Genomic DNA, 22662 nt, shown 5'->3' with positions numbered 1-22662 from the left:
TTTGTTGATGTTTGTCTCTGATGGATTGTGAGATTCTTTTACAAGAATTGGATTGTGAGATTCTTTTACAAGAATCACACTCTGGATCTTCATGCTGTAGCCAAAGATCCTACAATGAATTTCTGAAAACATTATCAAGATACCAAACATACGATATGACTAGTTTCCAAAGCATATATATATATATGATATATCTCAATTGATCTATACAAGGATTCAGTTTCAAGGTCACATAATCCAACTTCTTTCAGCCTAGACAGTTTTAACTTTCAAATGCAGGAAGTAGTGCATATGCGTCAAGAATGCCAACTGGTTACATGAATATATTTTTTTTGACTTGGTATCTTTGAAAGAAGTTGTACATATCTTCTTTTTGTGGCAAAATTATTAAAGCCAACTGTTCACTGGTCGTCGAGTCAATCATGTTAATTTCATTTGTCAAGGAGAGAAAGCAGTGGAAAAAACAAGTACAGATAGGATTACTGTAATTTCTTCCACCATCGTGACATTGACAGATATTGCCTCCTGTACTATATGTGATGATAAGTCATTTCTCATATGGTCATTATCATTCACAGAACATGAGTATCCCACCAATTTTAGGCATTTACAAACAAGAAACACCTTGAAATGACTTCTTTAGTCTCTCCAAATCAGGAAGAGAAAACACATACACTTCTCCTCGAAAAGGAGAAACTGGAATACAGATTCTGACACTGACAGTTATCAGAGAGGCTTCTTGCTTTTGCTAAAGAAACTCACATCAAAATGTGACACATAAACTGCAAAGAGTTGTAATCAGTTTGAAAGTCAGGCTCTAGTGGCCTTGGAACATGGTGGTAGGAGAAAAAAACTTCTCTCATCATAAGTTATCCAAAATCAGATTTGTGGCTCAAAATTCATTGGAGGAATCTTTGTCAGCTTGTGGTGCTCTGACTTTGCTGAGTTGTTGTTGGAAGATAAGTGCCACATGGGAGTGTCATAGATTTTTGCAGACATGGATCCTTCACAGTTTAGGGATATGAGCAACTCTTTTGTGACTCTCTCTTTGGTTCTACTTCTGTGGATTTGTTTATATATTTGTTTATTAGCATCTAAATATGTTTTCTTAAAGTTAATTTATTGTATTGATGATTGAGGCATTATTCACATGTATTATTCTTGAAAAAAAAAAATATACGTTATTTTCTTTAAAAGATGGTCCCTTTAATAGGTTTTGGATTGGAAAATTAATATCTGAAATTTAAATGCATTTTTGTATTGGAGTGGAAATTAATTTGCAGGAACTTTTTAATAATATCTGATTTTTCAATGCATTTTTGTATTGGAGTGGGAAATTAACGTGTAAGAAAATAATATCTTTAAATAATATCTTTACATCAATATTTTTATGCATTTTGTCGTTTGGAGCTGTCCTTTTAAAAGTTTTTGAATACGAATAAATCGTATTTTTAAGAACTAAGGAAAAAAATTTTAAAAAAAAATTAATATATAAAAGAGAATTTGTTATTTCTTTTATGCATTTTGTCGTAAGGAGCTGTCCCTTTTATAGCTTTTTAAAAATTGGAAATTTAATTCGTAAAGAAAGTGGGAAAAATACTCTTTCATAAAATTCTAATATCTGTATGCATTTTTGTCGTTAGGAACTGTCCCTATTGTAGTTTCTGAATTTGGGAAAATATGAGGAAAATAAATAATATTGATTCTAAAACTGAAACCTGATTGGTGACTTTTCCTTGTAACTACATCAAATCATACCTACCTTGCAAAATCCACCTCTTTTGTACTGTAGTGTAATATGGTTTGAAGTGTATAACTTTTTTGTTGTTTAAATGTAAAATGTCTCTTAGAGTCTTAGGTATAAAAGCAAATACTTTTTTGCCCCAAAAAAAAAAAAAAAAAAAAGCAAATACTTCAATTTAATTTAGACAAAGGATCCAGGTTCAAGATTACATAATTCAGCTTTTTGACATGACTGTTTCATATGAAATTATTTGCGTTTGCCTTCAGTATTTCGAATGTCAAGTTAAAAATGAATATAGACAAAGAGACAAACTATTTATATTAGGGTCTCTTTATATTATGATGATATTCGAATATTATATATGATACTATAATCGTCAAAAATTTGGAAAGCAAACAAAATTTTACCCCACAAAAGATGAGATAGTCATTTGTAATATTGTGATTGTCACCATGCACTTCACTCCAACCTAGGTATACGTTAATTTTTCTATTATGTTTTATATATAAAAGAGAATGTGATATTTCGTTATGTAAGCATATATATAAGAAACAACAAAAAAAAGAAGAAGATCAAATTGTTATATCAATAACTGAAAAATATTGGCGATGTAAATTATGTAAAATTGTTGTATTAAAATATATGTCACTTTTTTTTTTTGAAAAGTTAACACGACAAATATATATGTTTTTAATTTTTTCTTTCTAAAAATAACATCAAAAATAGTTTGAGATGGCTAATTAGGCTATTGATCAATAGGTACCTTCTTCTTTTCTTTCTTTATTATGATTTTACCAGCTGTATATAGTAAGCGTAGCTTGTGAGGTAAAAAGGCTTTGCTTATTCCAGTTGCCAATAATGGAAAGTTGGAAACTGATGTTGCCATGTATCCAAAACTAGGTTTCGAGCCATACACAATAGCATCACTCAAATTGTCTATGTTAGAAATTTATGTATTACAACAAATGTCCGATTATTTTTAGTAGTTCAGATATCATACCCTATAGTTTCATATATAATAGTATAAACTTTTGAAAAACAAAACGAATATGCCATAATCAAAACTGAACAGAGGCGTATATTTAAATAGACAGTGTAATTTTGGGGTTAAAAGATGACGAAGCTTGAGTTATAATCGTTGAAAAGTTGGTTGAGATGATCGATAGATGATGCATGGTGATGAATTGGGGTATGTGGAGTGTGTGTGGGGTAAGGAAGGAGAGTGAGGGATCATGTCTACAAGTAAGAACCACAACAGAAGCGCCAATTCAGGACAGCCAAGTGTTGTTCCTTTCTCACTTCCGCCTGATTCTCTCTTCACTGTCTTCTTCTCCTTTCTTTGTCTTTGTCCCCACACACACCATCTCTTCTTTTTGTTTTGTTTTTCTTCCAAATTTTGTATCCCCCAATTTTTATATATATTTCTCATAAATACGACAAAATCCCATCTTCCACGTTTCGGGTTTCAGTTTTATTTTTACTTTTCTCCTCTTCGTCCATCCTTTTTCACAAAACAGTGTTATTTTTATCGTTTTCATATCATTTTAAGATGATACCAAAAAAAAAATCAATTATATATCCCCCGCCCCTATTTAATGTAACGGTTGAAGCCAAACTCTTAATCTTTCTGTCGACCAAAAAATAATCCTTTTTGTTATTTCTTTTTCTATTTGTCGTTATATATTGAAATATATGTATTAAAAGGTAACTTTAGTTACAAAAAGCGTTAAGAAATTTGGCTATTAGCTTGCGCTTATTTTACTAATAGAACCCTAATCTAATGGCGCATATGATGTTTTGAATCTTTTGATGATGATACATTTAGGTGTTTTTATAGTAGCTAGATGTTTCATCTACACATTTTTTATTTTTTGAGGCAAAAGAATTCATCAGCTTTAGATCGTTAAAACAAATTCTCTTATCTTTTGATAACCTGGTTGGTTTAAAAGTACTCTACGAAATCCATGAAAGTGGACAAGCACGTTAGATACAATTAAAACGCTGTGTTTAATATACGAGTCCAAGTCCAGAGCCAAGTGGCCGAATAGGAAGGCAGTGTTCCAAATGGGAACTTGACTCTTGACGGGAGAGCGAATCACGGCGAATAGATGCTGTACAACTACAACCAATCAAATCAAATTTGTAGGAACTGTGATTCACCTGATTAAACAAAAATATATTTCATTAGACGAATGATAGTATATATTCTATATACAGCCAAAAAGTCCTTTTCGACGACACTTAGAATTCTCTATTGTTTTTTTTTTTTGTTTTTTTTTGTAGTCGTAAAAATATCTTTTTTGGCTGTTAAGATATACACGATATGGTGTTTCTACCACGGAAAAATTGCAATTAATTCGATTGGAATTATCAAAAAGCCAAAGATGAAATGTTTGCATGATGTTGATTGATTAATCACATAAAAATGAAGGGGAAAAGGAGAAAAAGAAAAAGAAAAATAAGAAGTTGAATAGGGAAAGAAGTACGTGGAACACAAGGCATCGAAGGAATAAGATGGGAACTTGCATGGATTTGATACCATCAATTAAACAAAAGATTAGGTTGCAACCTAAGCATTTGTTTTTATTTCAAATTTTCACATGTAGGCAATCTATTATATTGCTTAGCTATATCTTTCCCCATATATTTATAATAAACGTATTTGTTAAAGTACAAACCAATACACTAAATATATTTATCTAGTTAACAAGTTAGGTAATTTTCCATCAAACTTTCATGTAATTGATCTTCTGTACATTTTTAGTCATCTATAAATAGGGTTGTATAAAAATTTCAAGTAATCCCAAAAAGGCTCCCTTTCTAATATTTACTCTCTAGTCTCTAGCTATCAGTTTCAGCTGATTTTTGCGAATGGCACTTATATAATAGACTTTTGACGGTGACCAACATAAGTTTGGGTTTAGGTCGGTCACTATATATACTGTCACATATATGACCTTCGTCACAATGACCAATATGTGAATTTGGATCGACTTCAACCAAGAAAAATATAAAACAACGGAACTACGCGTACAATCATTTTTATTTTTATTTTTGTAATCAAAGGGGCGTACAATCATTTTTCTTTTTATTAAATTTGTACATTTAATTAATTTGAAGATATTTAAAATTAAAGAAAATGGGCAATAAAGTGTTGGCAACTCTACTTGTAGCAAAAGACATGTGATCTTGCAGTTGCAAGTACGTACTTTGGTTCACGTATCTTTATACTTCGTCCGTAATCCTTTTTGCAACGGACTCAAATTTATGACAAAACGGGTATCTGAATATATTAACGGCCATGTTATGATTCATTTATTTCTTCATATCATATATTAGTTGTAATACAATTGGAAGTTTCTGTAGAGACAAAATCCTGAAGAAGAGTATATAACCAAGTGAAGAGAAAACAGACACTACTTGTATCAATTTGTAGAGTTGTGTCTAAATAAAAACACAAAAGGGAGACAATGTAGGGTAATGTGTATAGTCCCTACGTAATTGAATTGCAAGAGACCCTCCTATTTTATTTTATTTTGTATACATTCTTTTACATATTTTGCCCTCTTTCCCTTGTGGCATTGTCTCTAAATCTGCCTTGTTTCCTACATCCCACATGATATATTGGCTTTCACATTGTAATCTTTTTGTTTTTTTCTTTGATGGTTTGATATAGTGGTAGTATGCGAAAATTCAAGGGCATTGTCTTATAATTGTAGGTAGTCCTGAGTTCAATTCTCCATTGATGAAATAATAATAATAAAATCATATATTAGACCATTTTGGCTACTATATATGGACCATAATATATATATAACAATTTGGGTTTGTGAAAATAAAGAAAGATTAACCCTTGAAAATAGTTGGATGTTACAGTCTAACATATAACATACATCATGTATTATTATTATTATTATTATTATTATTATTTTAAGAGGTTGACAAAATTAATAATTAATAATCATGTATATAATGTATACCAATTGCCAATTGTACTATTATGTTACGTACTTACGCGGCTTTTAATGTGATCACCAAGGAAAACACTTCATGTGGTTCTGCATGAATTAGTCGTTATTGTGTGTATATTATACATATAACCTAGTCACAAATCTTCTAAAAAGTCATAAGTAAACCTAAAAAACTATATTATTAAAAAAAGAATATGATTTTCTTGAATAAATCTAATAAACTCTTCCAATTTTTTCTCTCTCATTGTGCCCTTAAATACCCCTCCGATCCATGTTTCTCCCCACCAGCTTCACATCCACAACTTTCTTCAAACATACCAAACTCTCTCTCTCTCTCTTTCTCTCTTTCTCTCTTTCTCTCTTTCTCTCTTTCTCTCTTCTCTCTAGCTAGTTCTCTCTCTCTCTACATACAGATCGATAAGCTCAAATGGCGATAAAGAAGACGAACAAAGCGGCGCTGTCTCAAGCAGCAACTCTAAAGCAAATCTTGAAGAGGTGCTCAAGCCTAGGAAAGAAGAATCAAGGTAATTGCTACTTCAACGACGTGCCAAAAGGTCATTTCCCGGTCTATGTCGGTCAACACCGAAGTCGCTATGTGGTCCCAATCTCATGGCTAGATCATCACGAGTTCCAGACACTCCTCCAACTAGCTGAGGAAGAGTTTGGGTTTGAGCACGAGATGGGTATCACTATCCCTTGTGATGAAGTCGTCTTTCGTTCTCTCATCTCCATGTTCAGATAAAACTCGACATCGAAAGAGACCAGAGGAGTCTCTGATCATCATTATAGCTCAATTCGGTCACTCCCTCAAGATTTTCTCTTTGAGGTTATAAGGGTTTGATCACACATTGTCATACTCTAGACCCTCGGAAGATCGAAACTATTGCCAAGAAAATCAAGAAACAAAACAAAAGGAATATATGAAATATATATCATTTAGGGTTTTTTTTTATAATCTTTGCTTAGAAGACGGAAGCAAATGGCGGGGATCACGTTAAGCATCGACTCAAGATTTGTGGCTATATTAAATATATATCTAACAGTTTTTTTTTTTAATTAACCACTTTCTTGGGATCCTTTTTTTATATATATATTTTCAGTTTCTTGTTTCTTTTTACTTCTAAATATTTTGTATATTAGTTTGGGTGGGCGACTTTTCCCTCAAGTCAACGTGTATTGTGTTGACCGTTGGTTCTTGAGAGGAATAGCTAGTTTTATTTTGTATCAATTTTTGAATCAAGAATTTTCATTCTGATTACTAAGTTGTTATTCTCTATGTTTACAGTATGAAGATTCTCTTTTCATCCTACAAAAAAAAAATTGAAATTTTAATTATGTTATGAACGATGATTGATTAAAAATACTGTACAAGTTAATAATTATATACTGTATCACAGCATATAAAAAAGAAAGGGTATAAAAATGGTTCTACTTGTTTTCTGTAAATTTTATGTATGTGAAAAAAAAATTCTGTATGACCAAATATTTATTTCAAGTAACATGAAAACTAAAATACAAAAAAAAATTCTATTAACCATAATGGCCAAACATCAACGATTTACCATATGTGGTTCCAATCTTGTTTCTAGTACATCTGGGTATAGAGCGTGATGCCCTGTTTCACAAGTCAAATATCTACTAAGCCCGAAGTGATAAATTAATAATCGAAACAATATCTTCTCCAAACCATTATATTTCTTCCATATAGGAATGGAAACCCTAGCTTGGATTAGGGGTTTATTTCCGTTGAATGTACCTTGTTTATGCCGTAGTGACGAAATTCATGTAAGAGTTGGAGCAATTAAATTAGTTTAGATATTGATATGAAATATTTTGCTAAACAATTTTTGTTTCTAATTAATGACATAGGTCATAAGGAAACGATAAATATATGATACCAAGTGTATACAGTAGTAATCTCTGTTTGGTGGGGTTCTAAATTATAACAATAATTAACCTTTAGTCGTATCGTTATCATGATCTATATCATTTGTTCCATTTGTCTTGTTTTTGTTTTACTTTCAAACATGAAACTCATATTCATTAATTTCGAAAGGCCGCCTTCAAGATTTGTCAATATATAGAAGCAAAGCTTACTACATAATAGGTAGCTGAATTCAAGTGTTGACAAATAAATAAATCTATTTTCTTATGCTTTTATTGAACCTTCCGGTTTTATTATATTAATGTATGATGTCTAAATGTTTTATACATCGCAGAACTTTAGTATTTTTTTTTTGGGGTAAAAATAATATCTATATATATAAATATCTTACAAAATATCCTATAGTATTGTTAGAGTTAATGATGGTTTTAGGAAGAAAAATATGAGGAGTTGAGATATTTTTTTATCAACTAGATAGATAATTGTATTTAAGAAAAGTCAATATTGTTATATAAATATAATATCTTTTAGTGAAGTCGATATTTTATTAATAAGATTTCTCACATAGTGATGTGATACATAGTTTACAATTACTAATACGCTAGTGACAAATAATGGTTATAGGTAATTTAGTGCATATCTAATTTTCGAAGAAAAATTCTATTTTTCTTATTATTTTGAGTCGATATGTTTCAAGTTATTTATTTTGAGTCTACGTTGCTGAAAAAGATCAAGACAATGTTTGTTTGAAGGGTTTGGAGATGAGTTGTTTCGAAGGCAGAAGAACATGTAAGCCACAATGTCTCTTCTATCTTGACTCTTCTCTTCCTCTTCTTTATTGCGACTTATTCCAATAAGTGACACAGTTATCATATATATTCTAGTTTTAGATTAGAATACTAGAAGACACTATAAATTTCAATATCATATTCATTAGAATACAAACCAAATAAACGTATATATATTAATTTATACAATAAGAAAGATTAAAAGACCATGAAGAGAAAAAAATAGCATTTGTCTCTGTACAAACTCTGGCTTGCCCATACTGTCAAGTTGCTTTGAGTTTATACCTTGTCTGCTTGACATTGATGATGAGCATTACCTGTTTGATCTGTGTCCTGTGTCCTGTCCTTTTTCAAACTTTTTAATTTCTTATTCTTTTTTTGTAGAATTCCATCTGAAAACTTACATTATTGTTTTCTGTTGCATGGACCTCACGTTCCTATTTTTTGTTTTGTCTAGCAATATTATTCTTCTGAATATGGAATGGATTCAACTAAAACTTCTGGAATTCATTCAGATTATTTGATGTGTCTATTTGCTCTGTATATGAAAATTGTTGAGAATTTAGTAACTTAATTTTGTTTTTATGTTTTGTAGTTTTGATAGATGGAATGTCTAAGATGTCGAAGTTAATCTCAACTCGCAGTGTATCAAAATTTTCAAAAGTCTTTACGGAACATAATCATTTCAATATATTATGATGCTTGACCGAATAGAATTGCCCATTTAATGATTTTACACCTACACACATTTATTAGTTTTTGACATATGGTATATATATCAATATATACATCTTTATCAAAGATTGCGATTTTACTTTCTTCTTTTTCATGATGTGCTTGAATTTTATACATTGGGATTCGATGCACAAAGGACAAAATGGTTCTAGCTTTTGGTCGTTTTAGAAGTCAGAAATGTAGGAACTTATTATGTCATATTTTTCTTTTTGTTTTGTATTGTTTTGATTTTGTGTCCGGTTTGTAGCAAAACATTAATTCGGTGTTGGTTATACACCGGTTTACTTCAATTTTAGGCCAATTTCAGACATTTGTGGCCTTATTTGTTTTAAGGTGAGGTTTTGGTGATGTGTAGAGAGTAAAGAAGAGGAAGATTGGTCTTCCTTAGAATTGTTATCTTCTCAAATACTCAAAACGGATGTGAACATATACACAATACCAAGAAGGGAAGATGAAAATCAAACGAACCAAAAGATAATGAGTGTGTTATCTCTTAGCGTTTTAACGTCCATTGTTCTTCTGCTTAGAGGAGAAAAATCGTCCTAATCCGCGCGTATGCTTCTCATTATCTTCTTTGGATGATGAAGAAACAGAGCTAGACTTGATGATCGCATGGACTGTTGGATTCACCGTGTGTCTAACTGAACGAGATGGTTGGATGATATGATCATGTAGTGACGAGTTTTGTGTTGCTTCTGAGGTAACGTGCTGTTGAAGCGTCTTCTCGGGGGATTGAGATTTGGGGATGTTGTGGTTGCTCTGAGGTTGTAAGGATTGTAACTGTTGGCTGAGTAAGAGTATTGTTTCTTGGCAAGCTGCAAGCTTCTCTGTTGCAGATGCTATGTCTTGCTCCTGAGAAACAAGAAATTTGTAAATTTTAGTTAATAAGGTGCTTATTGTATCTGAATAGAAGATGTTACAAAACGGATGAACAAAGATAGTCTTATCAAGAAAAGATGTAAGATATGTACCTGATTAGGTTGGAGTTTGGATGATGAACACTTTTTGCAACTCTCATTCCTTCAGTACAAGTCAAAATTAGCAGAATAAACTATGCATGTATAGAGTGGAAGATTTAACTAAGTTTTAGCTGTTGTACCTTTGCATTTTTTCTTGAAGGTCTCTGCATTTTGCTAGAGTCTCCTCATGGCCACGTTTTTCTGTGGAGAAAGCCATTTCAAGTCTTTCTGTCTCTTCTTCCAAGCTTTTCACTTTACCTTCTAGATCTTTGGCATGGAGTTCAAGCGATTTGTATGACTCAGTCACGCATTTGAGTTGTGTTTCTGCCAAGCTTTGGAGATCTTCTGCAGAAGCGAGCTGTGATTTAAGCACCGATATGAGCTGTTCTTTTTTTTCCAACCCTGCCTTTGTAATTTCAAGATTCTGCAAGCATCTTGATAATTCTAATGCAATGTTCCCTTTCTCCAACTTTAGCTGTTCCACCTCTTTCAACAAGCTCTTGCATGATGATGAATCCAACTCCTGACCATTAATCAAGTTATCTACAAGGTGACCCTCTGTCTCAGCAAATGTATGTCCCAGTGGATAAGAATTTGACTCTTCAACCTCTTTAACTAGCAATGTAACCTTGTTGCTGTTCTCTGCAACAGAGGTATCTTTACTATGGTGCTTGAGACTCAAAGCACCATTGTTTAGATTACTAGCTAGAATCGAAATGCAAGAGAGTTCAAGAATAAGGTCAGAAAGGCTTGATTCACCATTTGAATATTTACTAACCGATGAAGAGAAATCCTCCAAGCTCTCACGTAGTCGTCCATTCATCTCCTGAAGTTGTGTTGATTTTGTAGTTGATTTTATGAAGTGGTGAATGTTGGAAATAGCTGCTTCCAAATCTTGTTTCTTTGTATTTTTCTCTACATATCCGCTGCTTTCGGTATCCTGAGATGACAAAACATGCTTCTCTAGAGTTTCATCAGTAACTTCAAACAGAGGTCCTGAGATTTGTTTGGGTGATGATCCTTGCATCTCCTGGATCGAAAATCTTGCTGCTTCAACGATTTTCTCGGTGCTAATGCCCTCTTGAGATTCAAATATCCTGTTGATTCTTGAACGAAGAAGCATTAACAGCTGATCAACTGTTGTTGTGTCCTCATTTTGCTCCCTGAACTTAGTAACGGATTGTGTGCCAACAGATATACTACTACAGGCACTGTTGGAAGATTTTGAAGCTGAGTTAGCTCTATCTGGATCGTTAGCTGCCAACTTTTCAATCTCCAGGAAGTCATCCATTAACTCCAGTCTATTAGAACTCCTAAGTTTTGAAAAACCATCAACACTTACTTTTCTCACTTTATGAGAATCTGTTGAGGTTGCTGGACCACACTCAGAGGAACTTCCTTCTTCATCAAACCCATCTTCGGATACTGAGGTGACACTAGGCGGATAGTTATGATCATGACCACTGGATGGACTTTCTGAAAGATTTCTGCTATTTGATTTCGGAGCATTCTTGTCATTGTGAAACATTTGCACCTGCCCTTCAAGAATCTTAAGCTTTCCAAGAGTCTTAGCGCATACATTTCTTGAAACTTGCAGTTCATTGTTACGCGCAGCTAGATGTTCTTTAAGTGTCTCAATCTCCTCTTCCATCTCCAATGTACGCCTCGTGAGATATGCATTCTCTCTTTTGCACTCTTCCAACTTAGGATCAGCAGAAATCTCTCCCTTTGCAATGTGACTTGGATACTGAGCTACAGCTCTCTGTGCTCGAGGGTCTGTGAATTCATGCTTTAAGCTTTCAACTTCTATCTTCATTTGAGCCATAGCAGCAGGACCAGGAAGCTTCTTCCGCAGAAGCCCTCTTAACCTTTGGCACTCTGCTTCAAGTTTAGCAATCTTTTTCACTCCTTCCAGATGCTGTTTGTTTGCGATTTCTGCTGACCTCAGACTCATGTTTTTCTCTTCGTTTCGGATTTCTACTTCTTTTGAAGCAACATGAACATCGTACTTCAGTGAACTAATCTCCTTGTCAGCCAACTGAAGATTAGCCTTCAGCTTCTCGACGTCAGCTTCAGATTTAGACTTGTCCTCACGGATATTTATTATCATCTCTGATCGTTCTTGCAACGATCTAGTGAGTGCTGCATTGTCAGAAGCTGCTCGATGAAGTCCTTCGCTCAATTCATCGATCTTTTCTTCAAGCTCGGATTTGATCTTGTCCCAGTGAGTGGTCTTAGCAAGAATGACATCTTTCAGCTTCTGGTCACTCTCATCTTTCACAATCCTTATCTGCCTTGTGCACTCTCTCAGCGCATCATCCAAATGCGATGCTCTATCCTCAGCAGTGAGCTTCAAGAGTGTAACATACTCGAGTTGACGTTTGAGTGCTAAAGTTTCTGCATCAGCCTTCTCCCATCCTAAAAGAACAGATTAAATGAATAATAATCAGAAACAAAAACAGTCTGCGTTTTCGAAGACAAACACACACAAGATCATGTTAACATTTCAAGAACTATAAAGGTTTTGGTGGTCTGACCTGAAACAGCTTCTTCAGCGACTTTAGCATGTTGAAGAATCAAAGATTCTTTAGTCTTAATCTCAGAGTGAGCAAGAGTGAGTTGTTCTTTAAGATCCTTAACTTCAACTTCAAACAACTTGACCTGATCCTCCATTCTACTCATATGCGTGTATGAATCCATAGTAATCTGAACATAGTTTGTATTTTTACACTTCTCCTGAAAGAACACACAAAGAAAGAAACTTAAAAAATTGAAATCTATAATATCTAAACCAAAACTGACACAGTAGCACTTAATCTCTCCATTGTAAAAACAGACAGAGCTATCTATATATGGTTAATATAAAAGGAAAAGAACCTGATTCTCGAGAGAAGCTAAATAGGACAAAGAACAAACAGGAGTTGACTCGTTTGCAACAACTGGTTTGTCTGTCGTAGCTTTGTCCGAAGACTTTCTCTTCCATGGCCAACCTCTACCGTCCATTACTTTTGGCTCCTCCTCTTAAGAAAAAAAGGAAGAAACTAAGCTTAATAAAAAACAAAAACAAAAACTGTAAAAAAGATTTGAAATTTGAAGTAAGATACAAAAAAAAAGGAAACACAAAATCTTCCGTAAATGTAACTTTGAATTCCATCCGACAAAATCCCGCTATATTTATTATACTGTGTATTCAGCTCAAACAATGACCGTTTTGTTGTTTCTTTCTCTTTTCTTTTTTCTTTGCAGTGAATGACATTTAATGATTTAATTTCCATATTTGTAACCAATACTATTTCAAATAAGAAAAAAATTGAATAAAGTTTGCTAACAACCAAACAAAAAAATAAATCAAATCACATCTCAATGGGCGCGAGGACTACACATTAAACCCGATCATCATCAGCTACTACACTATTCTCACTTACAAACACAAAAGAGTTCAAAAAAATCAAAACAATATACAATTTCTAAGTAAGCTTCTTATAGAAAAAAAGTAGCAGAAACGTGAAATCAGAGAGAAGCAACAAACATACCGGAGACGATTGATTTTTTTGACAGAGTTGAGAATGAGAGTGTGTTACTGTGGTGCGAAGATAAAAAAAAACATTAGTCGAGCTACAGAGACAGAGAGCTAGAAAGAAAGAAAGAAAGAAAGTGGGGGGAGCGTGTGTGTAAGTTGTGCCAGAGAAGAAGGAGCGGGTGTTGTGAATGATTTATGCTCTTGGGGTCGCTTTTTCAACTTTGACGCTCCACAAAGAGACAACAAACACCTCTCTATTTCAAATTACCTTCTTTTTTTTAATTAATTACTTAAATTTTTTATAATATCCATTTATATAAAAATCGCCCATTGTTGTTCTTTTTTCAAAAACGGAATGCGAGGAGACAGTTCTCCGCTGCGGACTGGTGTACTAGAGAAGCTCCTGGACTTTGACTTATCAAAAAAGAGATTCAAAATCTTCCCGGTTTTTTCGTTTGGGCTTTTAATAGACTTTCGATAAGGCCCAATTACGAGGGATAAATGTATCACACAGCCCACTAGGGTTTTCTGAGAGACTCTGGGTATAAACCTAATTTTGTTCATTGCTGTTGCTCGCCGTAATCTGAAGACGAAGACGAAGCATTTCCCCATAATTCATTATCCATGGGTCGTGTCATCAGAGCTCAACGTAAGGGAGCTGGTTCCGTCTTCAAATCCCACACTCACCACCGTAAAGGCCCTGCCAAATTCAGGAGCCTCGATTTCGGCGAGAGAAATGGTTATCTCAAGGGTGTCGTCACCGAGATCATTCACGACCCGGGACGTGGTGCTCCCTTAGCCCGCGTTGCTTTCCGTCATCCTTTCCGTTTCAAGAAGCAGAAGGAGCTCTTCGTCGCTGCTGAAGGTATGTACACCGGTCAGTTTCTCTACTGTGGGAAGAAAGCTACCCTCGTCGTCGGAAATGTTCTTCCCCTCAGATCTATCCCTGAAGGAGCTGTTGTTTGTAACGTTGAGCATCATGTTGGTGATCGTGGTGTTTTCGCCAGAGCTTCTGGTGATTACGCTATTGTTATCGCTCACAATCCTGATAACGACACTAGCAGGTTTGTATATCCAATGCTTTTGCTCGCGATTCGATTGTTTAATGATGTATATATCGTGGATCATTTGGTTGATTGCATTAGATTTGATTATAAATGTTTATGCATTTGGAAAAGATTGCTGCAAATGGCTTGTTCTTCTCATGTCAAGATTCATATATATTGCTGGTAGCTGATTCATAGCTAGCTCTGCGCGAGAATTGTGGTTTAGTTTTTAGGGTTTAAACTGACACATGTTTTTGACAGGATTAAGTTGCCATCTGGTTCGAAGAAGATTGTGCCAAGTGGATGCAGGGCCATGGTTGGTCAAGTTGCTGGTGGTGGAAGAACTGAGAAGCCAATGCTCAAGGCTGGTAACGCATACCACAAGTACCGTGTTAAGAGAAACTGCTGGCCTAAGGTTCGTGGTGTGGCTATGAATCCAGTTGAGCATCCTCATGGAGGAGGTAACCATCAACATATTGGTCATGCCAGTACAGTTCGTCGTGATGCACCACCTGGAAAAAAGGTTGGTCTCATTGCTGCAAGGAGGACTGGTCGTCTCAGAGGTCAAGCTGCTGCTCTTGCTTCCAAGGCAGAATAAGGATAGGAAGATTCAATATGAAATTGTTTACATTTTTGGGTTTTTGGTTGAGACCTTACTTTGAAACCATGACATTAACAATCATGTTCTTTTTGACCTTTCTATATCAATTAGAGTCTATCTTTGCAGGGTTAAGCCTTATCATTGTTATGCATTTAAAAATTTATGCTTCGGTTTCGAATTTTGATTTATTTTCCTTTGATTGAATTGGCCGTCTCTAAGATAAACGTTCCATTCATCTTTTCAAATCATATTATACGTTGTCGTGTCTTGATTAGTTATATATATAAAATTGTATTGACAGTATATGTAGATAGAGTAAACTGTAAATACATGCTTTTAGTAAGTTAAAGTTAAAATTTACGGTTATTTAGATTTTTCAGATTGGAGCATTGAGCGGATATTACCAAGCCCTTGTAAAAAGGCAGCTGGGATTTCTCCAGAGTAAAGCTCGGCATAGGGGAGTCGATCAATAAAACTAGGACTCCATGTTTCCGACCTTATCAGTTTGCCTTCTTCTCTAAACCAATATGGAGGCTCCACAGGCATAGCAACCATACCTGAAGTTGCCTCTTCCCCTGCTAATCACAACAAGACAAAACAATCGGACCCCAAGATTCTCAGAATCATGATAAAATGGGTGAAGTCATGCGATTTCGTCCAATATTAATACATCAACAGAATTTGAAACGCACGATTTGGAAATTTGCCAAGAGGGTAAACTAAACAGAGTTCTTGCAGTTGTACCTTTTTCCAAGGAAACCGAAATCCCAAATGTTTCTTTCACTTCTTCAGATTCCGAACTCGACAAAGAACTGATATCTGTCACATGAACTTCTTCTACTCTAATCAACTCGGAAGAATCTTTTGATGTTGCATGATTTATCTTCCTTGAAACATGACAATCACTTTTTTCGATCATGTTTGCTTCATTATCCCTAACAAGGAAAAATATCATTGCAAAAAAGCATAACCGAGATGAACTAATGGCTAAATTTCAACTAATCTGAGGATTTTTAAGTATAAATAATAGAATAAAAACATACCCCTTGCGAGAATTTATTCCAGTTATATTTGATAAGTCGGCCAAAGCTCGCACCCATTTTTGTTTCTCATCCTTTGATTTGCCTATGCATGTGGTTTTAAAGGCCCTTCCAAAGTCTCCAATCTGAAGCCTGACATCAGAAGGATCCACATTGTAGAAAATCGCCACAACTCTTTGAGCCAACTCTTTCTTGCAGTTCATAATCTCTACCAACTCATCCAAGCACCTACTCGATGAGGCGTAGTTTTTTGAGAGCACGACAATCGAACCTTTCGATTCTCTTACTGCTTGTACGAGCTCTGGGATGACCGACTTGCTTCTCTTCATTTTGTCTTTCAATTGACTTATCTGTTTGCCTTCGAATTCTGCAAGAAGGTTGCTAATTTTATTATTACAGTCATCTTCCTCGCTGAAACTTGTAAAGACGTCGTATTTCCAGTTGTGTGACAAAGAAGAAGTAGAATCATTGTCAACGTTCTCAGAACCTCCGTTGGACATTGTTGATCTTTCAGGCAGCGTGGATTGTTGATGGAATATCTCTCTACCTATCTTCTGAAGTAAAACTTGCCGCACTATAACACCGTAAGGAGATAAATGTATGAGAGACTTCTGGGCTAAGACCTCAAGCCCCAAACTAATCCCCAAGCCATTGCTAGCAATAAGTGGTGCCAACAAATTAGCTCCCTCATCGTTGAACAGACATGCGATGTAGAAAAATAAATTTCTTTCATTCTCGTCTAAGCTATCATGGATGACCTTCACTACGTCTCGAACTTCATTATCAGAAACTTGTCGCATGTAATCCAATGATGACAGCGATTGACTAGCGTTACGGCTTGTATCTTTCTTTTCCGCAGTAAGCACATACACTCCACATTTTGTCACTGTACAACTCTCATTGAGAAATTTCTTCTGATTATTTACGGTATAGAATTCAAATACGACAAGATCAGCCAATATACTGTGGTCATTTCCTTCACAGGAACTCGGATGCATATTGAGATCACAGAAGACAAACATATGATCTTTTGAAAAACCTTCTCCTGGAATCCAACAATTAAAGTTTTTTTCTAGCCTATGAGAGACACATTCCCTGTCTTTCCATCTGCAAACACAACTAATGCCAAAATCACTAGCCTCGTTGTAATCCTGTGAAAATGCAACTTCTACGAATATAACAAAGCCGAGCGTGCTTCTCCAAGAAGAACCCAGTTGTATCATTACAGAAGCTCCTGACTGTATATCAAATGTGATTTCTTTACTTGCAGGTGAAGGCAGAATTAAGCTGAAAGCCAGAGTTTTGTTGAGATTTCGTTCCTGCAAATTAAACTAAATAAGATATGACAAGCTGAGAGAGAAACTGAGAGAGAAAGAGAGGTACCTGCTGATATTCTCTTGTGATACGTTCCACATTAGTCAAAGCGTTCTCTACAAATTTCTTGACCACTTGTGCCGAAAGAGAAAAGCAATTACTGAATGTGTAATACCTAGGAAACTGCTCGAAACCAAAAGGAATGGACATAAGAGACACACAACCATGTGCATTCAAGATTTCTATACTCAAAGGGAGCTGTGGAAGTTTTTTTATGGCTGTGCCAGCAAGATATAACTCTTTCAGGTTCCGTGGGAAACCCTGAATATCGTCGAGCTTTGAGCATCCAGACATATTAAGAACTTTAAGAGATTCTAAATCAACCAAGTGAGGCAGACTTCGCAAAAGAACACAATCTTTCATATTCAGGGAAACAAGTTTGCCAAGATGTTGATTTGATGAGACAATTTGGACCTGGCTTGTTAATTTCTTAAGGTTCAAAGCACTTGAAACACCTGAGAACTCAGCTAGAATATTGGAAAGCTCTCGGTGCAACTTATCTTGTCCGGAGAGGGTCACAATGGATATTGGTAATTCTCTTATGCCAGTTCCCTGGAGATGTAGTTCCTCAATATTTGGTGAAACCTCTGGGAAACTTTTGATCTCTCTGCAACCTGAAAGGTTTACAACTCGGAGATGCTGTAATTGACCTGTGGCTGGAAAACTCTGCAATTTTGTACAACCTTGTAGATCTATTAGCTCGATATTTTGAGCTTTACAAATATCGTCAATTTGAGTCAGCTGCTGAGAATGACAAAGACTGACCATCCTCAGCATATCGATATTCTGAAGAGAAAACAAAATAAAAATTGAATATGAAATATATGAATTTAGACAAAACGCATAAGAGAGCGGAGAAGAGTTTGCTTACCTTGGTTCCTTCCCAAAGTTTCTGAAGCTGACTGTAAGACATATTGAGTTCAACAAGGTGGCAGGAGTCAAAGTCTTGCGGCAAGGATTGCAGAGGATAGTTCTCCCAGTGGAGGAGTCTTAGCTCATAAGGCAGAGACTCAAGTCCTTTTGGAAGGCGAAGTCCAGAAAGGTTATCATTGGCACAGTAAATCTTCAAAAACCTAAGGTTAAGCATATTTTCAAAAGCAGTGGGGTTCAAATCAAAGAGTATATCCGATGTGTCCAGAGCTATGCCTTCGATGTCTTCAGTAGCCTGAAATATAAGGGACTGAGATAGATGAAGGAGTTGGTTCATCTCCAAAAGTGACTAAGTTATGTACATAAGAGTATTGAATTATGCCAAACCAGAGCATGTGTATAGGCTGCTTTGGGATCTCCATTTGCTTTGAATTCGCCAACTTCAAGTAGGAACTTGATGGCCCAAGGTTCCCACAGTCTGCGACGTCTCTCAATCTGTACTGTTTCTCCATTGATTATTTCTCGGCCAAAATCTTGGACTATTCTATGCATTTTCACTCTGTTTTCTGAAATAGTCACTAGACACTTCTCCACAAGAACATCAATTCCAACATGCGGAAAAAAACCACAAGCCTCAAGAAGTCGCATCACATAGTCAACATTTTCTCCATTGAAGAAACAAGCAATGTCCAGAAAAATGTTCTTCTCGTTGTCATCAAGTGTGTCATAACTGCTCTTGAATAAATCATAAATTTTATATGGCATACGTAGCTTGAGTTTTAGGAATGCAGTCTCCAGTTCTGAGTGTTTCTTTCCTTTAAGCTCTCTTCCGTAAAAGCTGAGAGCTAATGGATTTCCATTAGCATAGTCAATCACTTCCATTGATAGCTTCAAGAGATTTTGTTCTCGCATATCTGCTAAAAAAGCAGAGTGAGAGAAAAGCTGCAGAGCCTCGTTCTTATTTAAACTCTGAACTTCATACACGTGATTGATCTGACAAAGGCGGAACACCTGTTTATCTCTAGAGGCTATAATGATTAAGCTTCCCGGGCCAAACCAGTGAAACCCTCCGAGAAAAGACTCCACAACTAAAGGATTGTGCACATCATCAAGAACAACAAGAGTTCTCTTCTTGTTTAACTTGTCCCGGGGGAGGCTGGGTCTTGTAATGCTACTACATGCACGAGGCAATTGCCTCAAAACTTTCCCAAAATGTTCCTCCAACAAGCATTGAAGTCCCTTCTCATGGAAAGCTTTGTCAAAGTGTTTGATGAAACCAGAAGCTTCATAGCCTCCAGATATTTGGTCAAAAAATGCTTTAGCAAGTGTCGTCTTGCCTATGCCAGGCATACCCCAGATTCCTATGCGACGGATACCCCATGTCTGTTTGCGGAGCAACTGTTCTATTTCCAGTAGCCTTGAGTTGATTCCAATTTGTTCTGTGGGAAAGAGTTTTTCATACACATCTTTGACAATCTCTTCCACTAGTTCACGCTCACTGCATTCCTTCCTGTTTGTATTGTTATAAAAATTATAAATGTTAATTGCTGGAGAAATCTTAATGAATACTGAAGAGTAAAATGTTTAGGTTCAACTGCCTCATATTTAGTGAACCCTATTATTCAATTTCAAACTATCATAATAACACTATTAGTTCTATTTAAACCTTGATTTTACTTTTGTGGTGTTAGATTTGTTAGGTGGAAAACATTTTGGAGTAGAAACTTAAATTCTTCTAAAGCTGCAAGCGAGATCTTAATCTATACAGTTACCTAGACTGGTGGCCTAGTAATTCTCTCAGTTCGTGGAGCGTGCTACTCCATTCTCTTATCTGATCCGCCGACTCGTGCTCCTGCACCACCATATCTGATAGACTAATGCCATAGAATACTGGAACCACTAGCTGATTGGTTTTCCTCCGACAATGAAAAATCCTCACAATGTCCAGGTCTGAGGTGGAGGAGAAGCAGCTCTTGGAGAAAACTACCACAGAAGCACTAACCCTCTCTATCACATCCAGAGTCTCATTGCAATTTACAAATGCATAAATTCCTTTTCGGCGGAATTCCATTGAGAGGTGGCTGGCGAAGGAGTATTGTAATGTATCTGCGCAGTAGATATAGACAGTGTGTAGTAATCGATTAGACATTCCTTTGAAAGCTGTTTCACTTGTATATATATCTTCCTGAAGATTGACACAAAGAAGTGAGTATAGATAGTTAGTTATCAAATGAATTCAAATATGCGTAGATCAACGAAATGGCAATGAAATAAAGTGTCTGAAATGGCACATGCCTTTAGATCTTGATTTGTGATGATACATTTTTTCCTCACACCCATTGCAAGATACTGTTCCATTCTCTCATTCAATTCCATGTCGTGTAAACATGATATATGATGATGAGATAATTCTTTATCTTCACCACATAAGGAATCATAAGTGAGTTTTATAATGCTCCCTATTTCTCCGTCAAGGCAAGTCCTTAACCTTGGCATTTCATTTTTCCAATATTCCAAGGACACTCCCCGAAGATAGGAGCCCATAAATCGTAGCCCCAACGGATATTTACCAGAAAGTGTTGTAGTTTCCTGAGCAAGCTTCACAAAATCATCATATGGGGACTTTTGACCAAAAACATACCAGCAGAAGATTTGGAGAGCTTCATCAGGCGGTGGAGATTCCACCTTGTAGATATCTTGGATCCAAAGTGAGTTTAAAAGTCTTGGATCTTGTGTTGTGATGATAATTCGACTTCCAGGACCAAATGACAGAGTTTCTTTCGTCAAGGCATCTAACTGTGCTGAGCTATCCAGGCCATCGAAAACAAATAACACTTTCTTGTCTTTCAAACTTCTTTGTGCAACTTCCAAATGAAGAATCTCATCTGTGTTCAATAGTCTAGACAAAATTTGGTTCTGTAACTGCAGTTCCGCATCGTACTCATTGTGGCTTGGTTTTGCCCATGCTTTGACATTTGTCATTGTGCTCAATTCGAATAGATGAGAGTGTTTGCTAATTAGAAATCTGGCTATGGTGCTCTTACCAATCCCACAAGGGCCGTAAATTCCTACTATCTTCTTCTCATTTGAAACCAAACATAACATTTGTTCCATCTTTTCCATATGAGCTTCCATCCCAACTAAGCCTTGGAAATCACTAGAGTGAGTGGAATTATTCAAAACTTTTGAAATATCAGTGGCAATGTGTTCGATCATAGCCGCAGTATCACCATGCCTAAAATCATTCAAATACACGTATAAAAAAAAAATTATTGATAATTTAAGAAAGATTAAGATTTAAGAAGATGTAAAGTGGTATATAATCAAAAGAACTAACCACTGGCTAGAGTGGTACCCAACGATTGTGGCTACTTCTGCCAAAGCTTGACTCCATCTTTCAGTGTCTTCCTTTGTTTTAGGCCTAGATGTTTTTCTGAAGATTCTCCCAAAATCCCCGGTCTGTTTTTCTACATCAACTGGATCCAATTCATAGAAGACGGTCACGACTCTTTGACCCGACACCTCCCTGCACTTCATTATCTCCACAAGCTCGTCGAGACACCACGACGAGGAAGCGTAGTTCCTTGAGAGGATGACAATGACGATTCTCGACACACTAATCACTTTCAGGAGCTCAGGGCCGATAGATACGCACCTCTCGATTTCATTATCAGTGAGTGGATCGAATCCCTTTCTTCTTAGCTCCTTCCAGATCCGATTGAGAAACGATATGGGGACATCTACGGAGCTGAAGCTCGAGAAGACATGGTGTCCCCAATTGCGAGATGATGGAGGAGGAGGTGAAGCCATTGTTATGTTTTGCGGATTGGATCTGAATTTTTTATAAAGCACCATCATGAACAATAGTGTACCCAACGCACAGATGCCAAGGAGGGAAAAAGAAGAATCCATGGAAAGGAGGATCGAAATCACAGAGCTTCTCTGAGAGCTTTCTCTCCGTTAAGTAGAACGTTGACTCCATTTAGCAATTGGGGAAGCCTTCCTGGCTCTTTCTTATTTTGTAAATCACGGTAGTGTCGTCGACTTGTTAGGGAAAAAAAAATAAAAAAATCAAAGTCCACTCACCTCCAGTTTTTTTTTAGTCAATGGTCTTCTCTCTTCCACACAT

The 22662-nt window shown here is 35.9% G+C and overlaps 4 protein-coding genes across 6 annotated transcripts; 2 read left to right on the top strand and 2 right to left on the bottom strand.

Moving 5' to 3' along the window:
• The first annotated feature begins 6060 nt into the window (after positions 1 to 6060).
• Positions 6061 to 6782, top strand: LOC17878875 (auxin-responsive protein SAUR50). The gene has a single exon (XM_006282415.2). It carries the CDS (start codon positions 6143 to 6145, stop codon positions 6455 to 6457), a length of 315 nt encoding a protein of 104 aa, XP_006282477.1. The 5' UTR covers positions 6061 to 6142; the 3' UTR covers positions 6458 to 6782.
• A 2700-nt stretch (positions 6783 to 9482) lies between these two features.
• On the bottom strand, positions 9483 to 13788 carry LOC17878077 (filament-like plant protein 5). The gene is made up of 6 exons (XM_023779809.1): positions 13616 to 13788; positions 12960 to 13102; positions 12620 to 12818; positions 10223 to 12500; positions 10095 to 10143; positions 9483 to 9975 (listed from the first exon to the last, which is right to left on the bottom strand). The coding sequence occupies exons 2-6, from the start codon at positions 13083 to 13085 to the stop codon at positions 9625 to 9627; spliced, it is 3003 nt and encodes a 1000-aa protein (XP_023635577.1). The 5' UTR covers positions 13086 to 13102; positions 13616 to 13788; the 3' UTR covers positions 9483 to 9624.
• A 388-nt stretch (positions 13789 to 14176) lies between these two features.
• Positions 14177 to 15387, top strand: LOC17879690 (60S ribosomal protein L8-3). The gene is made up of 2 exons (XM_006284305.2): positions 14177 to 14666; positions 14910 to 15387. The coding sequence occupies exons 1-2, from the start codon at positions 14227 to 14229 to the stop codon at positions 15244 to 15246; spliced, it is 777 nt and encodes a 258-aa protein (XP_006284367.1). The 5' UTR covers positions 14177 to 14226; the 3' UTR covers positions 15247 to 15387.
• Positions 15388 to 15516: 129 nt separating this feature from the next.
• On the bottom strand, positions 15517 to 22469 carry LOC17878865 (disease resistance protein RRS1). 3 transcript variants are annotated; one of them, XM_023778144.1, is made up of 9 exons: positions 21871 to 22469; positions 20829 to 21768; positions 20306 to 20718; positions 18921 to 20049; positions 18535 to 18828; positions 17673 to 18449; positions 16293 to 17608; positions 15994 to 16184; positions 15517 to 15827 (listed from the first exon to the last, which is right to left on the bottom strand). In XM_023778144.1, exons 1-9 carry the CDS (start codon positions 22443 to 22445, stop codon positions 15613 to 15615), a joined length of 5850 nt encoding a protein of 1949 aa, XP_023633912.1. In that variant the 5' UTR covers positions 22446 to 22469; the 3' UTR covers positions 15517 to 15612. The 3 variants fall into 3 exon arrangements, with proteins under 3 accessions (XP_023633912.1, XP_023633914.1, XP_023633915.1); XM_023778146.1 differs by having other exon boundaries at positions 15517 to 15824; XM_023778147.1 differs by having other exon boundaries at positions 18921 to 20043.
• Between the last annotated feature and the right edge of the window lie 193 nt (positions 22470 to 22662).

Source organism: Capsella rubella, unplaced genomic scaffold, assembly GCF_000375325.1.
Source record: "Capsella rubella cultivar Monte Gargano unplaced genomic scaffold, Caprub1_0 scaffold_7, whole genome shotgun sequence".
Lineage (NCBI taxonomy): Eukaryota > Viridiplantae > Streptophyta > Magnoliopsida > Brassicales > Brassicaceae > Capsella > Capsella rubella.
The sequence above is the reverse complement of the archived record's forward strand: the minus strand, read 5'-3'. Positions and strand labels throughout refer to the sequence as shown.

What these genes read in the sequence shown, in the direction of transcription:
- LOC17878875 (XM_006282415.2), top strand. Translation starts at nt 6,143, where the DNA reads ATGGCGATAAAGAAGACGAACAAAGCGGCGCTGTCTCAAGCAGCAACT.
- LOC17878077 (XM_023779809.1), bottom strand. Translation starts at nt 13,085, where the DNA reads ATGGACGGTAGAGGTTGGCCATGGAAGAGAAAGTCTTCGGACAAAGCT. An exon ending in TAGCTTCTCTCGAGAATCAG is followed by an intron (nt 12,819 to 12,959) that starts GTTCTTTTCCTT and finishes GTGTTCTTTCAG; the next exon opens with GAGAAGTGTAAAAATACAAA. An exon ending in CTTCAAGAAAAAATGCAAAG is followed by an intron (nt 10,144 to 10,222) that starts GTACAACAGCTA and finishes CTTGTACTGAAG; the next exon opens with GAATGAGAGTTGCAAAAAGT.
- LOC17879690 (XM_006284305.2), top strand. Translation starts at nt 14,227, where the DNA reads ATGGGTCGTGTCATCAGAGCTCAACGTAAGGGAGCTGGTTCCGTCTTC. An exon ending in CCTGATAACGACACTAGCAG is followed by an intron (nt 14,667 to 14,909) that starts GTTTGTATATCC and finishes TGTTTTTGACAG; the next exon opens with GATTAAGTTGCCATCTGGTT.
- LOC17878865 (XM_023778144.1), bottom strand. Translation starts at nt 22,445, where the DNA reads ATGGATTCTTCTTTTTCCCTCCTTGGCATCTGTGCGTTGGGTACACTA. An exon ending in AACTTTGGGAAGGAACCAAG is followed by an intron (nt 18,450 to 18,534) that starts GTAAGCAAACTC and finishes TTTTCTCTTCAG; the next exon opens with AATATCGATATGCTGAGGAT. An exon ending in GGAATAAATTCTCGCAAGGG is followed by an intron (nt 16,185 to 16,292) that starts GTATGTTTTTAT and finishes TTTCCTTGTTAG; the next exon opens with GGATAATGAAGCAAACATGA.